This window comes from Bos taurus, unplaced genomic scaffold (assembly GCF_002263795.3).
Source record: "Bos taurus isolate L1 Dominette 01449 registration number 42190680 breed Hereford unplaced genomic scaffold, ARS-UCD2.0 Leftover_ScbfJmS_1899, whole genome shotgun sequence".
Classification (NCBI taxonomy): Eukaryota; Metazoa; Chordata; class Mammalia; order Artiodactyla; family Bovidae; genus Bos; species Bos taurus.
Window position 1 is genome coordinate 1270681 of NW_020190994.1, and position 23146 is coordinate 1293826.

Genomic DNA, 23146 nt, shown 5'->3' on the forward strand with positions numbered 1-23146 from the left:
CTATTCCTGGCCTTTTTTCAGTCTATATTCCAGTGTAACTCTTGCAGCTCCTGACATGAGCGTTGACCACACTACACTCTGTTCCTGTCAGTGCCCCCACCTCTCTGACTACCCCTTTTTTCTTCATTTCTAACATTTGACAATAAGTTTCAACATTTTATCTTCAACACTGGCTTGTTTGTCTTTCATTTTCCCCTTCATGCTCCCTCTTGCCCACAATCATCAGGCATGTGGTCCTCCATGTCCACATCCCTAATCCTGTCACCCCTGTATCCCACTGCCTTGGCAGCTTCCCTTGCCAGCTATATCCGTTCCCTCCTTGATCTTATCCTACAGTCTTGCCAAATTATATTATTGGGCAGTCACCCTGTCATACCCTGAATTTAGTTTCCTTTGTTTTTAACTTTTAGTCAGCATGTATTGTGTGCCTGATTCCGTACAATGTCAGAGCCCTGAGATGCAAAGTGAACATGGAAAACCTTATAAACCTGCTCTGGAGGAGATCCCAAGCTAGCGACCAACCCTCTTGGTCCATTTGGTTGCCTGTGTCTGGAATGACCACTGTCTGCCAACCCACCTCCAATTCTGCATGTTCAACGTATTCATTCTTCAAGGCCCAGCTCTCTGTTCTCTGTCCTTCTTGAAGCTTGTCCTCCAAACCTCTGGCCAGAACTCATCTCTTCTGTTACTCAACTCCTCTTCATGAATTTTTTTTTCTTGCATTATAGACACTTATGGATTTTCTTCTCTCTCTCCTTTCAGCATAGGCTTCCTGACATATGTGTTTTCCTCTTCTAGAGCATCTAGCATAGTGCTATCAATGCAGTTAAATATGCAGTAAACGTTTGCTGAATAAATTTAGAAACTAATCAAAATTGACTTAAGTTTTCCTCAAATATGTTTTGACTGTGGGTCATTTCATATTTATTGATCATGAAAGTTAAATAAAACTAGTTTTCTTTCTTTTTGTGTGTGTGAATATATCCCAGGAACACAGTAAATAATTTGTACCTGAGTATAATAAAATTACAGTTGAAAAGTAGACAGGATAAATGTTTATGTTTACATGCATATTTTCTTAAATTATAAACAAAGTTAATATTAGATATTATCCATATGGAAAGATATTTTAGACTATTGAAGATTAAACTTCTCCTGTCTCTTATTTTACTTATGGTAAATAATTTAACAGTGTCTTTTACTTGTAACTCACACACAGAGGAAGTAATGAAAGTTCAGTCCTAGATTCAAATCCCACTTCTGCCATCTGCTGATTCTACTTCCTTGGCCAAAGTATTTAACTGCACATCAGTTTTCATCTGTGTCTGGCTGTGAACTTCTTGATAGACTGTCTTGCTCATCTTTGAATCTTCCATTCCTAGAACAGTGCTTTGGTGATAGATATTCAGTGCTTACAGGATTGATGAATGGATAGGGAAAATGGAAGGAAAAAAGGAAGGAATAAATGGAAGAGTGGATTGATGGAAATCATGAAGCTTTTTTGTCTACTCTTGAGAGATGATTATAAAGCATATGAAACAGTAAATCCTCAACTCACAGCTATTTTTATTTTCCATTCTAAATCCAAACACTGCTATTTTAATTATGGGATGCTTTCATGGATCTGACGGTTACTGTAGCCTTTGTTACACTCCATTAATATACGAGGGCATCCCATCTCTCACACCTTGTGAATCTGTCCACTTGAGGCTGTATTCATAATGCAGTTCACTTTAAGATACTGTATTTTGTTTAATGCCTATTAAAAGAGTATTAATGAAGTGTATTGTATTTGCATTTTTAAAGTGTTTAAAAAGTTAAATTTTAAGTTCTTATAAATTATCAAGCGTTGCAGCAAACTATCACACTTCTGTCATTCCCCCACCTAAAACTGAAAACTCCCCTTATAAAATATAATGAGTTAGTAATGTCAACAGCAAAAAACAAACAACAAAAAAAACGCACAATGTGAGAATTGTAAGTTGTTTCATATGGGGCAAAATGAGGACTATGGCCCAGGATACAGCATTTCAGATTGCTCTGAGAAACTACTCCAAAGAGTAGAGGGTCAGTGTTAGATGTGATTGTGAAGCGGGGTATGTGCAGTCAAGTACACCTCTTGGCAGAGGCTTGTTGCTAATCATGAAGAGCAGATATTGCTGTTAATGATTTTAGTGCTTTTCTAGATATGAGGAGATGCAAGAATTAGGCTAAATATGAGAAGATTGCAAGAATCAGGCTCACCAAAATCTTCTCCTAAAAGTATCTAAGTATCTGAAGGCATATTCTGCCAATTTTTCCCAGGGCACAGTGTCTCATTCTGAGTCTCCACCCTGTACTCCTTTTAGGATGTGTTGAAGGTCAGTGGGTGAAGTGATTTGTGACCTAGTTCTCATAGAAGTGGAAGACAAGTGCCAATTTTTAGTAGGCATTAATACTGAAAAGGCTCAAAGTATTTTGATCAAAATTATCTTTCTACCATTTATATCATTAAGCCTATTGTTTTTTGAGAGCACTAATTTCTTTCTTTATTTATTTTTTTGGCTTTGAGTATTTTAGATATTAGCCAATTCTAATAACTACTCATCTCAGTGGCATTTATGTGTTTTAGACAATGTGAGAGAAATTGGAAAATTTACTATTCATTCAAATTTGAATAAAGTAGAAAGTTGGACAAGGACAAAATATTAATAATATTTTCATTAAAATATGTAAAGTCTTTATAGTCAGAGAACTCATTTTCACCAACTCTGAAGTGGTGATTTTTAAAAGTTGTTGCTTTTGCAGAATGTGAAGTTGTTCATTGTATGAAGTAATGAACCTTTTGATCTCAGGCGACTCAGCCTGCAGCAGCTTGAAGAAGGATTTTGGTTCCCTGGACAGAGATTGAAGTCAGGCTGAGGCATAGAAAGCTGGCCTCAAGGGCCAGTAGCCAGTGACAAGGCCTTGGACTTCTGACTTTGTATAAATGAATTTACACAAGCAGATGGACAGTAGTGAAACAAAGGGCTCGGTAGGAGGGAAAATGATAACGTGTAGATAGTCACATGGGCAGGCTCAGAAAAAGAGTGGTACACTCGTGATAGTTAAAATCACTTATATGGGGCATTTTTTCTGGGTTTCCCTTGGCCAATTATCTTGTTTTATCTGACTCTAGTTTATACTTGGTTTATCTCAAGGTCCTCCCATGTGTGTGCATACATCCCTTAGGCAAGATGGATCCTAGAGAAGAGGCTTATGGGTAGGTTGACATCACGAACAGTGGGGTGGTGACACCTCCCTTTTTGACCCCCAAGGAACATTTCTGCACATGTGTAGGTAGGAAGGTTTCCTTAACCTTGAGAATGAGAAAATGTGGCCTGTTTATCTTTTATCTGGCCAGAGCTCAGCTTCTCCTCCCTCCTGCAATATCTTCTTCTTGGAGTATCTGTCCAGAGAGGACAAACTCCAGCTGGGCAGCCTGGGGCCCGTCTGTCTGCTGCCACAATTTTGTACTTATTTACTTAGTCTTTGGCATGAGATAGACCTGTGTTTTAAAATTGTGTGTTTTTTTTTTCTTCAATGTCAAGAGTAGTTATATGTTCTATGTTTAAGTAAAATTGCATATTGAGGGCATCTAAATTGGCATGCCAAATTATAGGACATTTTAATAATTAGGTGGATGTGACAGATTCAATTATTCTTTAGCTCTTTTGAGAAAGATGCCTTTAGCAGTGATGCACAGTAGTTAAAAAAAGGTTACTGGGAAAATGGCCTTTATGAGACTTAATGAACAGTTTCCACTAAATGACATAGGATGGATTAAGTACCTAGATGTGAAACAACCTGTGTCTTGCTTAGTTTCAGGGTATTTTCTTAAGATACATTTGCTCTAGTAGTGGTAGTGGTAGTAGTCACTCAGTCATGCCTGATTCTTTGAAACCACATGGACTGTAGCTCACCAGGTTCCTCTGTCCATGGGATTTCTCCAGGCAAGAATACTGGAGTGGGTTGGTATTCTCTTCTCTGGGGGATCTTCCCAACCCAGGGATGGAACCTGCGTCTTCTACATTGGAAGCATTTTCTTTACTGTCTAAGCTACCAGGAAACCACTTCACATCAAAACTGTTTTCCTGGGTACATCATTTAGGCCAATTGTTTCAGACTCTTCCTTCCTTCTGAAACTATTAAGCAAAGCCACCAACAGGCTGAAAGGCAGAGTTAAGAGCCCCCTCCTCTCCCTTTCAGCATCCAATTAGTGGACATATTAATGAGCAATAAAGTTGCTGAAAGGTAGGCAGTTGGAAAAAGGAAAGAAGCAAGGAAAGATAATTTGTGACAAAAGAGATTTAGAGCCTCAGCAATTCAGACTGGGCTTCCCTGTGTGCTATGCCAGGCTGTGATCACTGGAATTTGGAGCCCAATTTCTTTCTTTCTTCTTTAGTCTTATCCAAAGAGAAAACTGGATTTCTACAGATTTATTCTATGCAAAGCAGCTCTGCTAAAGCTGCCTAAGTAGGAGCTCTTTTTGCCAGCCTTTCACTCTCAGAATAATAAACTACAACCACAGCCAAACTCAAGAAGCATCTTAACCTCTGTGACAAGAGATTCAGTGCTCTTTTCAGTTCAGTTCAGTCCGACTCTTTGCGATACCATGGACTGCAGCACACAGGCCTCCCTGTCCATCACCAACTCCCAGAGTTTACTCAAACTCTTGTCCATTGAGTCAGTGATGCCATTCAAGCATCCCATCCTCTGTCATCCCCTTCTAATTCCACATTCAATCTTTCCCAGCATAAGCGTCTTTTCAAATGAGTGAGTTGTTTGCATCAGATGGCCAAAGTTCAGCTTCAGCATCAGTCCTTCCAATGAATATTCAGGGCTTATTCCCTTTAGGTTGAACTGGTTGGATGTCCTTGCAGTCCCAAGGGACTCTCAAAAGTCTCCTCCAATACCACCATTCAAAAGCATCGATTCTTGGGTGCTCAGCTTTCTTTATAGTCCAACTCTCACATCCATACATGACTACTGGGTAAACAATATTTTTGACTAGATGGACCTTTGTTGCAAAGTAATGTCTCTGCTTTTAAATATGTTGTCAAGATTGGCCATAACTTTTCTTCCAAGGAGCAAGTGTCTTTTAATTTCATGGCTGCAGTTACCATCTGCAGTGATTTTGGAGCCCCCCAAAATTAAGTCTGTCACAGTTTCCATTGTTTCCCCATCTATTTGCCATGAAGTGATGGGACCAGATGCTATGATCTTAGTTTTATGAAGTTGGGTTTTAAGCCAACTTTTTCACTCTCCTCATTCACTTTCATCAAGAAGCTCTTTAGGTCTTCACTTACTGCCATAAGGGTGGTGTCATCTGCATATCTGAGATTATTGATATTTCTCCCAGGAATCTTGACAATAGCTTGTGCTTCATCCATCCCAGCATTTCTCATGATGTATACTGCATATAAGTTAAATAAACAGAGGCCTCTCGCCTTCTGAGATGATCCACACTCTGTCCCTTGAGTGTGTTTCTGCTATAGCCACTCTTGCCTTTTGAGATGGCCTGCAGTCTGTCTATAGAATCTGTATGTGTGTGTTCAGTCGCTCAGTCATGTCCAACTCTTTGTGACCCCAAGGACTGTGGCCTGCCAGGCTCCTCTGTCCATGGGATTTTCCAGGCAAGAATACTGGAGTGGGTTGTCATTTCCTTCTCCAGGGAAACAAAACATAGTATTAGCTAAATCAGTGAATTCTTTGAAAATGAGGACTCGATAAAATTTAGCTGAAATAGAAGAATCTGTCATGAAAACACTGTAAGAAGGTAGTTTTCCTAAGATTTTGTGATTCTTGCTACAGTAAGGTGAAGAAGAAATCTGTGGACCAATATTCAAGAACATATTCTTAAGGCTTCCATACCATATAAGTACTGAGAGTGAAATTTTTGACTAATAACTGTTTTAGTGGAACACATTCTTATCGAGTATACAATAGAGATACAATAGAATCTTTATCTCTATAAATAAATCCACTTCTTCACTATCACTTTGTCTCTCACTGAATTCTTTCTGAGCTGAGACATAAAGCACCTGAACTTCAGTACGTCCAGACACTAGGTGAGTGATTCTAATTAAAAGACCATGGGTTCAAGTCCCAATCGGAGTTTGAGCAGTTTCATTAGGATTTTGCCTGGTAAAACAAGGTAATCAAACCATTTACACAGCATAAGGCCTACCACCTAAATAGATTCTCTCCATTTTTCTCCTCCTGTCCCTTTCCAAAATATTGTCTGAGTTACAGTATGTTACTGGGATACATTGCATGCTGCTAATGAGTTTCTTTCTGCTGATTAACAGGTTTTGGATTCAGGGACAGTGAAAGAATACAGTCCACCACATGTTTTGCTGCAAAACAGTAAGAGCCTATTTTACAAGATGGTGCAACAATTGGGTGAGGCTGAGGCCACTGCCCTCACTGAAAGAGCCAAACAGGTGAGGCTGCTGCAGGGAGTTGTAATTGAAGTTTGTCTCCAGGGTTCACACTCCTCACCTGATCTCCAACAGGCATCTGGTAACAAGCACTCAGTGCCCTTATCAATCAGAAGCCTCTGGAGACTAAGCATCATGACTGAGTCTTAATAATACTTTGCAGGTTGAAGACAGGTCTGCTGAGAATCTGCAGCAGTGCTGGGGGTGGGGTCAGAATGTGTGGCGTCATGTGTGCATGAGAGAGATTTTATATTGCAGAGTACAAGTGGTTGAACTCTGGTTTTAGATTCTTACAGAGCATAGAACACTCTGCAGATCCTTTACATTTCATTCTGACAGGTGCTCAGTACATTTTTTCAAATTTAAATTTATTTTTAATTGGATGATAATTACTTTACAATATTCTGTTGATTTCTGCTGTATATCAACATGAATCAGCCATGGTATGCATATGTCCCCTCTCTCTTGAGTCTCCCTCCCACCACATTCCATCCTGCTAAGTTGTCACAGAGCAGCAGATTTGAGCTCCCTGCATGATACTGCAAATTTCCACTGGCTATGTCTGCATCTCCATTGCTGCTCTGCAGATAGGTTTATCAATACCATCTTTCTAGAGTCCATATATATGCACTAATATATATATATTTTCCTCTTTCTGACTTACTTCACTCTGTTTAATATGTTCTTGGTTCATCCACGTCATTAGAACTGAGTCAAATGCATTCCTTTTTATGGCTGAGTAATATTGTGTATTACTCACACATCATGAGAGTACATCATGAGAAATGCTGGGCTGGAAGAAGCACAAGCTGGAATCAAGATTGCTGGGAGAAATATAAATAACCTCAGATATACAGATGACACCACCCTTATGTCAGAAAGTGAAGAGGAACTAAAAAGCCTCTTGATGAAAGTAAAAGAGGAGAGTGAAAATGTTGGCTTAAAGCTCAACATTCAGAAAACTAAGATCATGGCATCTGGTCCCATCACTTCATGGCAAATAGATGGGAAACAGTGGAAACAGTATCAGACTTTATTTTTTGGGGATCCAAAATCACTGAAGATGGTGATTGCAGCCATGAAATTAAGACACTTACTCCTTGAAAGTAAAGTTGTGACCAACCTAGACAGCATATTAAAAGCAGAGACATTACTTTGTCAACAAAGTTCCATCTAGTCAAGGCTATGATTTTTCCAGTAGTCATGTATGGATGTGAGAGTTGGACTGTGAAGAAAGCTGAGTGCTGAAGAATTGATGCTTTTGAACTGTGGTGTTGGAGAAGACTCTTGAGAGTCCCTTGGACTGCAAGGAGATCCAACCAGTCCATCCTAAAGGACATCAGTCCTGGGTGTTCATTGGAAGGACTGATGTTGAAGTTGAAACTCCAGTACTTTGGCCACCTCATGCGAAGAGTTGACTCATTGGAAAAGACCCTGATGCTGGAAGGGATTGAGGGCAGGAGGTGAAGGGGATGACAGAGGATGAGATGGCTGGATGGCATCACTGACTCGATGGACATGAGTTTGGGTAAACTCCTGGAGTTAGTGATGGACAGGGAGGCCTGGCATGTTGCGGTTCATGGGGTTACAAAGAGTTGACACAACTAAGTGACTGAACTGAACTGAATATTGTGTATATGTACCACAACCCCTGTATTCATTCATCTGTTGATGGACATCTAGGTTGCTTTCATGTCCTAGCTATTGTAAATAGTACTGCAGTGAACACTGGGGTACATGTGTCTTTTTCAATGATGAAACCGTACCTCAGGGTGTATACCCAGTAGAGGGATTGTTGGGTCATATGGTAGTTTATTCCTAGTGTTTGAGGAATCTCCATACTGTTCTCCATAGTGGCCATATCAGTTTACATTCCCACCAAGAGTGCAAGAGAGTTCGCTTTGGTTCACACCCTCTCCAGCATTTGTTTGTAGATTTTTTGATGCTGGCCATTCTGAACAGTGTGATGTGATACCTGATTGTACTTTTGATTTGCATTTCTCTAATAATGAGAGATGTTAAGCATCTCTTCATATGTTTATTAGCCATTTGTATGTCTTCTTTGGAGAAGTGTCTGTTTAGGTTTTCTGCCCAATTTTTGATTGGGTAGTTTATTTTTTTGTTATTGAGCTGAATGAGCTGCTTATATATTTTGGAGAATAATCTTTTGTTAGTTGTTTCATTTGCTATTATTTTCTCCCATTCTGAGGGTTGTCTTTTCACCTTGCTTATAGTTTCCTTCACAGTGCAAAAGCTTTTAACTAGGTGCTACTTGTTTACTTTTGCTTTTATTTCCATTACTCGAAGAGGCAGGTCATAGAGGATCTTGTCAAAGAGTGTTTTTCTCTAAGAGTTTTTATAGTTCCTGGCCCTACATTTAGGTCTTTAATCCAATTTGAGTTTCTTTTTAATGTATGGTGTTAGGGAGTGTTCTAATTTCATTCTTTTATACGTATATGTCCAGTTTTCCCAGCACCACATATTGAAGAAACTGTCTTTTCTCCATTGTATGTTCTTGCCTTCTTTGTTAAAGATAAAGTGCCCACAGGTGCCTGGGTTTATCTCTGGGCTTTCCATCCTATCCTCTTCCACTTGTCTGCATTTCTGTTTTTGTGCCAGTACTCTGCTATCTGATGACTTTAGTTTTATAGACTGAAGTCAGAAAGGTTGATCCCTCCAGCTCCATTCTTCTTTCTCAAGATTGTTTTGGCTCTCAGTACATTTTCAATGTAAGTGCTATCAAGGAACAGCTAGTTGACAAGTCTAGACAGCATATGGAAAAGCAGAGACATCATTTTGCCCACAAAAGTCCATATAGTCAAAGTGATAGCTTTTCCAATTGTCATGTATGGATGTGAGAGTTAGTCTATAAAGAAGGCTGAGCCCTAAAGAATTAATGCTTTTGAATTGTGGTGCTGGAGAAGACTTTAGAGAGTTCCTTGGCCTGTAAAGAGATTAAACCAGTCAGTCCTAAAAGAGATCAATCCTGAATATTCATTGGAAACACTGAGGTTGAAGCTGAAGCTCCAATAATTTGGCCACCTGATGTGAAGATCCAACTCTTTGGAAAAGACTGATGCTGGGAAAGATTGAATGCAAAAGGAGAAGAGAGGCAGATTACGTGATGGTTAGATAGCATCACCGACACAATGGATTGAGCAAACTCCAGGAGATAGTGGAGGACAGAGGAGCTTGGCATGCTATAGTCCATGGGGTCACAAAGAGTCAGATATAACCTAGCAACTGAACAACAACAACACACAAATGTAGCTTAACAATAAATATTGTTAAATTAGTTGCAAGATTGTTAGGCCAGGAATCAACAAGCTTTCTAATTCTATGACCTATGCCTCTTTTTACACGATTATTACACTTGACTTGAAACAGTTACTGAAAGAACAGATTTCTAATTCTGTGTCTGCTACAAACTAGCATAACATTAATTATGTGTATAAAGCCACTATATCGGAGAAGGCAATGGCACCCCACTCCAGTATTCTTGCCTGGAAAATCCCATGGACGGAGGAGCCTGGTAGGCTGCAGTCCATGGGGTCGCTAAGAGTTGGACACGACTGAGCAACTTCACTTTCACTTTACACTTTCATGCATTGGAGAAGGAAATGGCAACCCACTCCAGTGTTCTTGCCTGGAGAATCCCAGGGACGGGGGAGCCTGGTGGGCTGCCGTCTATGGGATTGCATAGAGTCGGACATGACTGAAGTGACTTAGCAGCAGCAGAGCCACTATATATATAACTTTTGTGGGCAAAGTGATGTCTCTGTTTTTCCATATGCTGTCTAGGTTTGTCATATCTTTCCTTCCAAGGGGCAAGTGTCTTTTAACTTCCTGGGTGTAGTCACTGTCCACAGTGATTTTGGAGCCTAAGAAAATAAAGTCTGTCACTGCTTCCACTTTTACTCTTTCTATTTACAATGAAGTGATGGGACAGGATGCCATGATCTTAGTGTTTTAATGATGAGTGGCAATGTGTATGGTTATGTATATAGGGCCACCTTCCTCTTAAGGGACTTCCTCATCTATTAAATACTGGTGTTGAAGCCAATATCTTATGTTATCTGGACCCATCTAGAATTCAGTAATCTATTTCTCACTACTCAATGTTTGATTATATGTAATGAAAACACATTTTTAAGTTGAGGATTTTGATACATAGTTGGGGATATATCCCTCTGATGTGAAATGCCTAAGGTCAAAAGAACAAAAGGGTTTGTGGGATTTCTGGCTGTTTTGTGACTAGGTTTACAGGGCATCACAAATGCTTGTCATATCTTAGGAGGGAAGCTCTAAATGGGAAACACTATAGTGGATGAAAGTGCTCTGTGAATTTCAGGCATAAAAAATATAGGGCTCCAAGTGCAGTTTCCCTACATTTGCATAAAATGTAAGTACTTCCAAAAAGCTCAGAACACAATCTTTGTTGTCCCCAATCTAGGCTTGAACAAGCCAAATTTGTCAACTCTTCCAACAGTTCTGTGATCATGGACAATTTCCTACCCTCTGAACAGTGGAAAGTACAGATCTTCTTCTAAGGAGAAAGAATAAGAAGAGACATTGACAGGGGGAATATAGGCTATTTTCTATTTATTTTTATGTTTTTAGGCTGTCACCTCAGTTATCACATTTGTACAATGAGACCTCAGTTATCACATTTGTACAGTCGGTTACTATCACCTTACCTTTGCTAGAAAGATTCTACGTGACCTGAATGTTACTCTTTTGAGCACCATCATATACAGTGCTTAGTGCTCTCACACACCTCATCTCTGAGAAAATTCTTTGTATACCTTTAAACACCATCCAGACTATAGAATTAAGGTATTGTGAATTCATGACTTATTCTGGTGACAACTTCCATCTTCCAGAAGATACAGGAAGCATAAGGGGGTAAATGGAACTAATTCTTTTTGTTTGTTTTGGGAGTTGAATCTGAACTTTACTGGGGACACAAATTTAAAGTCAGAGCAGCACATTTGAGGAACAAGTCACTGCATACAATATTAAAGAGTAGAAATGCAATTGTAGAGGCATTTCACACACAGAAAGTAATAAAGCAAAGACTGAGCAAGCAGACAGTATCATCACAGGAAAGGAGATCTCTAGAGTGCTAATAGAGGTTTTGGTAGAGCAAACAGACCAACTCTCTAACTGGACGTAATACTAAACAACAAAGACTTATGGAGAAAATGATATTAGTATCATGTAGGATTTTTCTTCACAGATTAGAAAACAGAGGTGACCTACACTTTTTCCCAGTAGATCTTTCTAGATCCAATGAACAATATTCCACCTTTCTCTCCTCCAACTCTCATATTTCATAGCTTTCCTTCCAAGGAGCAAGCGTCTTTTAATTTCTTGACTGTAGTTATTGTCCACAGTGATTTTGGAACCCAAGAAAATCTGTCACTGCTTCCACTGTTACCCTGTCTATTTGCAATGAAGTGATGGGACAGGATGTGATTATCTTACTGTTTTTAATGTTGAGTGGCAAGCCAGCTTTTCACTCTCCTTTTTCACTCTCATCAAGAGGCTCTTTTAGCTTCTCTCCACTTACTGCCATTAGAATGGTATCATCTGCCTATCTGAGGTTGTTGTTATTTCTCCCGGCATTCTTGATTCCAACTTGTGACTCACCTAACCTGGCATTTCACATGATCTACCCTGCATTTAAGTTAAATAAACAGAGACAATATATAGCCTTGATGTACTCCTTTCCCAGTTTTGAACCAGTCCATTTTTCCATACCTGGTTCTAACTGTTTCTTCTGGACCTGTGTACAGTTTTCTCAGGAGGCAGGTAAAGTGGACTAGTACTTCCATCTCTTAAAAAAAAAAAAAAAAGAATTTTCTACAGTTTGTTGTGATCCACACAGTCAAAGGCTTTAGCATAGTCAATGAAGCAGAAATAGATGTTTTACTGGAACTCCCTTGCTTTCTCCATGATCCAACAAATGTTGGCAATTTGATCTCTGGTTCCTCTGCCTTTTCTAAACCCATCTTGTATGTCTGTAAGTTCTTGGTTCATGTACTGTAGAAGCCTAGCTTAAAGGATTTTGAACATAACCTTGCTAGCATGGGAAATGAGCACAACTGTGCAGTAATTTGAACATTCTTTGGCATTGCTCTTCTTTGGGATTAGAATGAAAATTGACCTGTCCCAGTCCTGTGGCAGCTGCTGTTTTCCAAATTTGCCCTATTGAGTGCAATACTTTAGCAGCAGTATCTTTTAAGATTTTAAATAGCTCAGCTGGAATTCCATCACCTTCTCTGATTTTGGTCATAGTAATGCTTCCTAAAACCCACTGACTTCACACTCCAGGATATCCAGTTCTAGGTGTGTGACAACACCATTGTGATTATCTGGATTGTTAAGACCTTTCTTGTATAGTTCTTCTGTGTATTCTTGTCACTTCTTAATCTCTTCTGCTTCTGTTAGGTCCTTGAGTTTTCTGTCCTTTATCATGCCCATCCTTGCATGAAATGTTTCCTTGATAGCTCCAATTTTCTTGAAAGAGATCTCTAGTCTTTCCCATTCTATTCTTTTCCTCCCTTTCTTTGCATTGTTCATTTAAGAAGACCTTCTTTTCTCTCCTTGTTATTCTGTGGAAACTCTGCATTCAGTTGGGTATATCTTTCCCTCTCTCCTTTGCCTTTTGCTTCTCTTCATTCCTGGGCTATTTGTGAAGCCTCCTCAAACAACCACTTTGCCTTCTTGCATTTCTTTTTCTTTGGGATGGTTTTGGTCACTGCCTCCCATACACTGTTACAGACCTCCATTCATAGTTCTTCAGTTGCTCTGCCTACCAGATCTTATCCTTTGAATCTATTCATCACCTCCACTGTATAATTATAAGAGATTTGATTTAGGTCATAGCTGAATTGCCTAGTGATTTTCTCTATTCCTTTCTATTTAAGTTTGAATTTTGCAATAAGCAGCTGATGACCTGAGTCACAGTCAGCTCCAGTTCTTGTTTTGCTGACAGTGTAGAGTTTCTCCATCTTTGGCTGTAAAGAACATAATCATCTGATTTCAATTTTGACCAGCTGGTGATGTCCATGTGCACAGTCATCTACTGGGGTGTTGGAAAAGGTTGTTTGCTATGACCAATATGTTCTCTTGGCAAAACTTTGTTAGCCTTTGTCCTGCTTCATTTTGTACTCCAAGGCCAAACTTGACTATTACTTTAGGTATCTCTTGACTTCCTATCTTTGCATTCCAATCCCCTATGATGAAAAGAATATCTTTTTTTTTTTTTTTTAAATGTTAGTTCTAGGTCTTGTAGGTCTTCATAGAACCAGTCAGCTTCAGCTTCTTTGGCATCAGTGGTTGGGTCACAGACTTGGATTACATGTTGAATGGTTTGCTTTGGAAATGAACCAAGCTCATTGTTATTTTTGAAATTGCACCCAAGTATTACATTTTGGACTCTTTTGTTGACCACGAGGGCTACTACATTTCTTTTAAGGGAGCTTTGTCCACAGTTGTAGATATAATGGTCATCTGAGTTAGATTCACCCGTTCTTTTCCAGTTTAGTTCACTGACTTCTAAAATGTTGATGTTAACTCTTGCCATCTCCTGTTTGACCACTTTGAATTTACCTTGATTTTTGGACCTAACATGCCAGGTTCCTACGCAATATTGTTCTTTATAGTATCAAACTTCACTTTGCCCAGCAGATGCATCCACTACTGAGCATCGTTTCCACTTTGGCCCAGCTCTTCATTCATCCTGGAGCTATTAGCAACTGTCTTCCCGTCTTCCCCAGTAGCTTATTGGACAGCTTCCAACCTGAGGGGCTCATCTTCTGGTGTTATACTTTTTGCCTTTTCATACTGTTCATGGGGTTCTCCAGGCAAGAATACTGGAGTGGGTTGCCATTTCCTTCTCCAGGAAATATACACAAACTACATTTGTGTGTTATTGTTGTTCAGTCAGTCAGTCATGTCCGACTATTTGTGTAGTTCTTTGTAGTTTATTTTACATAGTTCTTACATGTATGATTTCACTTTATTCTCATGATGGTCTTTTATTTTTAATCCCACATCATGGATGAGGTGATTGGGTCAAGGGTTCACTGAAAGTCAGAGAGCTGGTCCAGGGAGTACATTATTTGTGTATTTTATAGATCCTATACTACTTTATTCAGAGAAGGCAATGGCACCCCACTCCAGTACTCTTGCCTGGAAAATCCCATGGATGGAGAAGCCTGGTAGGCTGTATTCCATGGGGTCACTACAAGTTGGACAAGACTGAGCGACTTCACTTTCACTTTTCACTTTCATGCATTGGAGGAGAAAATGGCAACCCACTCCAGAATTCTTGTCTGGAGAATCCCAGGGACAGGGGAGCCTGGTGGGCTGCCGTCTATGGGGTCGCACAGAGTCGGACATGACTGAAGCGACTTAGCAGCAGCAGCAGCATACTACTTTATTATTATTTTTATTCCCTTCTGCTTTCCTTTGGATTAAGTGATTTTTTTTCTAGATCATATATTAATATTTGCAGGGCATCACTTCAAGCTAGAGGAGATTCTCTTTATTTAGTACAGAAGCTTCTTAGAACCAAAAGAGAGAGAGAGAGACAGAGAGGATAAGCAAGCTAGGGAGAAATTGAGAATGAATATTCCCTAGCCTGCAGAGATGGGTGGTTACAATGATGCTTGCATTTCAGAATTTCTCTTCTCCAAGGTCCTTGACAGTATATATTCTTCACACAAACACAGTGGTTTTTTATGATACCTCATTGAAATAACTTAGAATTCACCAGTTAGTTGGAGAACTGCTCACTCATGATAGCTGATATCTGTTTCCCTTATGTAGTCTCTGTTTGTCTTGCCACAGCTGATTGTATCCTGTTGTCTAAGGCAGCCTGTTGAGATCTTTTTGTCTTTTGAAGTTTCAAATGACTCCTGATTTCATCAAGGATTACCCTTATTTTTTATCTACCAATATCCTTGCTGTTTAGGGTGATTTCTGAGAGGATAAGGGGAGACAAAATTCACTATTCAATTAATCAAAAAGAAGAAAACTTAACTCTCTAGTACTCTTTAACTTTGATAATATACCTGCCAATATGTACACAAAGTTGCATACATATTAAGTTGCTTCAGTTGTGTCCAACTCTTTGTGATGCCATGGACTATAATCGGCCAGGCTCCTCTGTCTATGGGATTTTCCAGGCAAGACTACTGGAGTGGATTGCCATTTCCTTCTACAGGGGAATTTTCCAGACTCAAGGATTGAACCCACATCTCCTGAGGCTCCTGCATTGGCAGGCAGATTCTTTATCATTAGTGCTACCTGGGAAGACTGTACACAAAGTTAGACTTGTTTTAAAAATGAGAAATTTAACCTAGAGTTATGGAAGCAAAAGTAAAAAAGTGGGACCTAAGCAACTTAAAAACTTTTACAGAGCAAAGGAAACCATAAACAGAGTGAAAAGACAATCTATGGAGGAGAAAATAGTTGTAAACTATGAAACTGACAACAGCTTAATTTCTAAAATATATGAAAAATTCTTACAACTCATAAACAACAACAACAACAAACAAACAAAAAAAACATACAACTCAATAGAAAAATGGGCATAAGAACTAAGCAGACATTTCTTCAGAGAAGATGTACAGATGGCCAACAGCCACATGAAAAGATGCTCAACATCATAAATGATTAAGGAAATCCAGTTCAAAACTATAATGAGGTATCACCTCACACTGGTCGGAATGGACATCATTTAGAAGTCTACAAATAATAAATGATGAAGAGGATATGGAAAAAAAGGTACTTCCTTATATTTTTGATGTGATTACAGATTGGTGCAGTCACAGTATGGAATTGCAGAACAGTATGGAAATTCCAGATTGCAGAGCAGTCTGGAAATTCCTCAAAAAAACTAAAAATAGAGTTGCCATATTATCCAGCAATCCCACTCCTGGGAATATCCCAGACAAAAATATAATTCAAAAAGATACATGCATCCTTGTGTTCATAGCAGCAGTACTAAGAACAGCCAAGATGTGAAAGCAACCTAAATGCCTGCTGGCAGATGAACGGGTGAAGAAGATACAGTATTACAGTATGTGTATATACATATACATACATCTTCTTTATCTATTCATTCATCTAGGTTTGTGATACATACCTATATAGACACATGCATATACGGTATATACACATACAATGGAATATTATTCAGCCATGAAAGAGAATGAAATAATGCCATTTGCAGTAACATGGATGGACCTAGAGATTATCATACTGTGTAAAGCAGAGAAAGACAAAAATCATATAGCACTTATATGTGGAATTAATTTTTTAAAAAATGAACTTATTTATAAAACTCACAGAAATAGAAAACAAACTTAAGGTTAATAAAAGGGAAAGGAGAGGGAGGGATAAATTAGAAGTTTAGGATTATCAGATACATACTTTCACATATAAAATAGACAATGACCTACTGTATAACATCAGGAACTATATTCAGTATATTGTAATAACCTACAATGGAAAACAATCTGAAAAAGAATGTGTGTTTATAACTGAATCACTTTGCTGTACACTAGAAACTAAAACACTGTAAATCAGCTATATATTTCAATGAAATAATTATTTAGCCAATTAATTAAAAGGAGAGGAGTTTGAGGATTATTGGGATTGAACTAGGGCCATGTAGCTCAGTAAGAATGAATGATCAGAGTCTTGAGCCATAATTCTCTATATATTGAACCACTGATTCAGTATATTCAATATATTGATTCCTTTATCCATGCAGGAAAGCTTTTATTGCTCTATTACTTTTAGTGATATCTAATTCCATGATAGTAGCTTTGTTTACAAGCTGGAGTATAAATACTAAATTTCAACCTATACTGGAGGAACTATAATGAGCCAAACCCAAGAGAAGAACTGAAAATGACTCAAGAAACCTAATATTGGGCCTTTTGTTCTGCTTGCCTTGAATTTGAACTTTTTTGACATCATCTTTTTTAATCTTCACAACCATGCTGAACTGGCAGTATTATCCTTTAGATGGAGAAACTGAAGTAGGAGAACCTAAATGACTTCTTAAAGTCCCAGGTTAGAAAGTGTTAGTAATTTTTTACCATATTAAGTGAATTAATTGTATCTTAACTTCTACTCTGGGCTTATGTAAAGATAAAATCAAATGATTAACAAAAGGGCTTCCCAGATGTTTTGCTTTCATCCCATAAATCATGTGATATTGCTACTTTCTGTGGACTAAGGGGCCATATCTCTGAGCAGCATTGTAATCACAGCCAACACTTAGCTCAGCCTGTTTTCAACCTGCAGTTTGTAGCCATTTCTTAGTTCCTATGAGGTAGGTCACTGTCTTGTTTGACCAATGAAGAAGCTGGTGCAGAGTGAGCTTAAGTGATCTTTCCAGGGTCAGCAGTGGTCCAGGAGAGAGAGGTGAGACTGGGCTTCTCCATCCCAGGCTCAGCAGAGACCATGGGGTCTCTGCTAACAAGTGTTCAGTCACCTCAACTCCCTTCATAACATGCTCTTGAAAAAGATGCCTTCTCTCACTCCTGCTGTCAGTAGAGTGTGGTCTACACCAGGACAACAGATGGGAGAGAGGAAGGTCAAATCAAGGATTTTATACATGGGAAGCTTGTTTTCATTATTTAGTTTCAAGTATTTTAGACCATGACATTTTTTAAAATAAAAAAATTATGTTGAGAAGGGCTATAGGGAAAGGAGCCAGCTAATTTTGGGAGGACTGTCAACTGGGAGAAAATGAATTATATTTCCACGTGTGTGTGTTTTTTTTCTTCATGTGTTCTTTTGGCTGTTTTTAGTTTCACAAAGAGTACATAAATATATAACCACACACACATGGCTAGCTTAAAAAAATGGAGGAGAGAGATGATATGCAATTAGCCCCCAAAAGCCTGACTTTTAAATCCTTGCATTTTGAATCAAAATAGTCTCAGATTTCACCCAGTGGAATCATGGTATTTTTGGAGAATTTTATTTTTCTCCTTAAGTGGTCTTTTAATATATAGACCACTTAAGGGGTCTATATATAGTGGTCTTTTAGTATATAATTTCATATGCAGTGCTGTTTTGAGGGTAGCAAGTATGCAAGCAAGAAGAGGAAAAGAAAGTACACCTAATATGAAGGTAGGGGTCTCAGAACTTTTGTATTCACATATGAAGTCCATTATCTCTCATGATAACGTTGTTAACAACATCCACAAATGAACTTGGAGTCATCTTTTGTAAAATAGATCTGGAATCATATGACAAGAATGAATTTCACATAGATAGTACATTTTCTGCTTTAAAGACAAAGACATTCTTCTTTGGGGAAAAAATTACTTTTGAAGTCTTTTCTTCACCCAGACACTTTTAGAGATAAGAGCTCACAAGTCTTGACATTATTTCATTTTGTTATATGCATCTGTCAAGAAACTGAGATAGGATACAGCTACTCAAAAGTGATGGTTGTGAAACAGTGAAACTTGACAGCATTTCATTTCCTTTGTGTTCTGACTATACATTCATCAGAAAGCCTGTCTCTTTCAGTTCAGCTAGAAATTGGTAGAATTCAAAAAATCAAGCTGGCAAAGAACTGTCCTATTTTGTGTATCATCTTACATTTTAGAGAAGTTGCTTGGTTGAGTCATTGTTAAAGCTTTAGATTCTTCTTTCATTCTTGGGACCAATTATTCACAGATCACATTTCTATAGGCCCTCTAATAGCTTTTGCCACACAAATTAAATGCCAGGATATTTCATATACATATATGAAATACATTTCATATATATATATATGTCAATATATTTCATATATATATCAGTATATTTCATATATCAGAGAAGGCAATGGCGACCCACTCCAGTACTCTTACCTGGAAAATCCCAAGGACTGAGGAGCCTGGTAGGTTGCAGTCCATGGGGTCGCTGAGTCGGACACAACTGAGCGACTTCTCTTTCACTTTTCACTTTCATGCACTGGAGAAAGAAATGGCAACTCACTCCAGTGTTCTTGCCTGGAGAATCCCAGGGACGGGGGAGCCTGGTGGGCTGTCGTCTATGGGGTCGCATAGAATCAGACACAACTGAAGCGACTCAGCAGCAGCAGCATAATTCATATATATATATATATATATCTCCAGCTTTTCAATGTTTGTCAATCAGAATTTATAAAATACAGGGATTACAACTGGATACTAACATCCAGATTTATTGAGCTCATTTTATGTGTGAAAATGAGAAACCCTCGTGCAGACGCTGGATTTCCTAGCCTCTTTGTCACTCTGTTTTTAATTTATCTCCAGGTTTTGAGTCAGTAAAATAATTTTGCTTTTTAATTTACTATAGTAACAAAGCATATCTGTGAATTAGAATGATCAGAACTCTAGTGAATCTACAGGTTATTTAGCATTAAGCCCAGCCTCACTGAGGATTCTAATGGGACTACTTCCTCCATAGAATAAGCACATCCCTGGTTTTTAAAATTGTGCCTCCAGTAGCTATGTGATTGTTTAATATGAAGATGTGGACATCTTCCACATGTATTCCAAATGTGTTGCCTTAGAAAGGAGGACTTTAAAATGCTTTAAACATTTTTTTTTTTAATTTGTTCTTTTTCCCCTTCAGGCACACACCAAAAAGAAATAACCAGATGTTACTCACAGTGGCCGTGTGGTTATGAATGCTTCCAATGGACAGCCCTCAGCCTTAATGATTGTTGAGTCAGCGCTGTGAATCTACCATGATGTCAAGTCTATTCCAAAGGTGTTTTTCCAATAGTTTTTGCACTGCAAAATCTATATTATACTTATTTTTACACTAGTCTCAAATATTTACACAAAGATGTTAGTTCATTTGGACTTCTTTTCTCCAATTTTACCCAATAGTTTCAAGTTCTAACAAAATGATTTATTATTTTTATTTATATATTATACAATTTTTTCTTATCCAAATCAGAGGTGAAATCCACCAGTGAAAGCTGTCTACCACGTTTAGTGCCTTGAGAGACTCCAGAACCAAAACTCATTTTATGAGGTATAAAGAAAGTTGTCACAGATGTGTTTTACTGTTCCTAAAATTACATATTACTTTCCAATTTTATCAGGGGTTCTATTTACTTGAAGACCATGTGAAGTCACCATTTGTTTTACCACTTTCTTTAACAGTGCTATGATCCATTATTGCACACAAATATCTCTGATTAAAATAGAGATATACAAAAGAGAAAACAAAATCATATACTTTATGTGAGATAGGAAAGACAGGTATCCTCTGCCCAAATTTAAAAGACACTTGGTTTAAAATATGTAAAGATAATATTTGATTATATGTTTTAAAACAGAAGGAAGAGAAAATATGCTTTCTCAAAATAGGAGCCCTTCTAGGTGATCACTGTCTTCTAGATGGAGAATTGTATTGTATTCTGTATTTTACACTTTTTAAATTTATAACATAAAATTTTCTGTGATAACCATTTTAACATAAAATTCACTGCATTAGCCACAGTCACAGTGTCATGAAACCCTCACCATCCAGTTTATTTTTAGTGATTATTTTAAACCACTCAGTGTTAGACCACTATTTTTTCTACAGTCATTTTTGGTAAGTTTCATTCTTTATGAATTAATCTATTTCATGTGAGTTTTCAGCTTGATTGGCTTAAAATTATTCATAAAATCTTATATGTTTAATATCTAAGTAGCTATAATTGGGTTCTATTTTGCTTTTTAATTTTCTTTGAGCCTTGTTTTCTTTCTTGAATAATCTTGCTTGATTTTTTCCTATTAATTTTCAAAGAATCAAATTCTGTTCTTAATTGATTCTTTCTGATTTTATGTTTTCTAGCTTATCATATTCTTCCATTCCTTCAGCTTTTCTTCATTTGAGTTTTTTTCTCTAAATTCTTCAGTTGGAAACATATTAATTTTTAAACTTTTTTTCCCCTATGCAAATACATAAAACCTACTTTTTTATTCCACCTAAAGGCCCACTTTAGCTGTAGCCTACAAGTTTTGGTACTGAGCACTCATCAATAATCATAGTGTTATGTATTTTCTAATTATTAATTTGATTCATTATTATATATTTCACTCATGAGTTATTTATCAGTGTAATGTTCTCTAAACTCCAAATACTAATAGCTATTTTTCTCTTATATTCACCATGTAAATTGCTAACAGTCAACCTGTATTAGCTCATAAAAATAGTAGTTTCTTATGATTCAATGTAATAGTTTTCTTTTGATATTAATATATAACTTAACTTCATTTTGGTCAGAGAACATTAGAGTGAGGGTTTTTAAAGCAAAGGTTTAAAATATTGACACACAAAGTCCTTGTTTCCACCATTTTTGTTTTCTATTTGTGGGATTTTAAAATGTTATGTGCATAACCAGAAATTTTCAAATAAAAATCCTTCTCAAATTCTGGAATGTTTTTGATGTATGTTACAGATTGGTTCTTTGGGATATAGACTCAGATGGAGTTTAGTGTTGTGATGTTTATTAGGGGTGTTGTTGGAATTAGCATTCGTGGAATTAAGAGTGAAGAAACTGGACAGAGCAGAGGGAAAAAACCAAGCTGGATCATGGGCCAGATGACCTTAGCTGACCCTTGAGGGCTCTGGAGTGAAGATGGCCCTTCAGGGTTGTCCTGACATGTCCACTGGCCAGGCCTTTATGCCTCCACCTGGATGGGTCATTGCACACAGGCTGCCCCCTAGAAGCTCTGGAGGCTGAAGATTGCCCACTGGCAGCACTTCCAACAACTAGGGGGAGAGTCCTTGAAGGGAGGTCAGGACAGCACATCTCCAGGTCTTCATGGCCTGTGTCACAGCTCCAGAGGTAGGTGATAAGGATGTACTGTGGGCGAAACTCTTGGTGACTGATGTGCAAGTCAGAATGATGACTTGGTGATTCTCCTCAGTGCTCTGTGGTGTGAAAAAGAGCAGGAGCCCCATGTAGGGGAGATACTTCATTCTCTAGGATCAAACCAGTTGTTATTTCTCTGGAAAGATCAGTCCTCATCCTAGGTAACTCATATTTCTCTAATACTCTCTCATAGGTGGTCTGTCTTCTTAGTAAATCATGAGCTTCTTAAGACTTGGAACTGGATCCTATTCACTTTTTAGTTACATCCTCCAGCATGGTGTCTGTCACATAAGAGGTGCTCAGTAAATGTTTTCTGAATGAATGATGACAAAGAAGAAACCTTCCTTCTAAACATTATAATTCTGAAATGTTAAGAGGTAGCCTAGGATAACACAAAACCCTGCTTTTGGAGTCAGTCACATTGATCTGCATGGCAGTTCTTTCTCTGCCACGTACTAGAAATGTGAGTGCCCAAAGAATGCACTGTCCAGAATGGGATACTTGAGAGTGAAAGGAAAGCAATAACCAGCAAGATGCCAGAACAATACACTGGTATTGTCCTTGACAAAATGGGCTACGGTCCCCTTAGTTACTTGCCTTTGTGTCTCAACCTCTGAATCTTAGCTTCTTCATCTGGAAAATGAATATATTTCCTGCCCTTGAACCATTGCTTTGGTTGGGATGATGGATGGACTTTGGGTGTCTTTCCACCCAAAGACCCAGGGTGGAATCATTGACCTTGGTGATTCTTAAACACCAGGAAAGGAAAGCAGGATAGGCATGGATAAATTACCTGACA

General features: G+C 38.2%; 1 protein-coding gene across 1 annotated transcript in view; it reads left to right on the top strand.

Annotated features, from left to right (window-relative positions):
* Window positions 1-21904, top strand: part of LOC521568 (ATP-binding cassette sub-family C member 4) — a 191585-nt gene extending 169681 nt beyond the window's left edge. The window contains exons 30-31 of the mRNA XM_024989063.2: window positions 6330-6464; window positions 20106-21904. Coding sequence (XP_024844831.1) covers window positions 6330-6464; window positions 20106-20126 — 156 coding nt within the window. The 3' untranslated portion in view covers window positions 20127-21904. The remainder of the gene's footprint in view (window positions 1-6329; window positions 6465-20105) is intronic.
* The last annotated feature ends 1242 nt before the right edge of the window (window positions 21905-23146 follow it).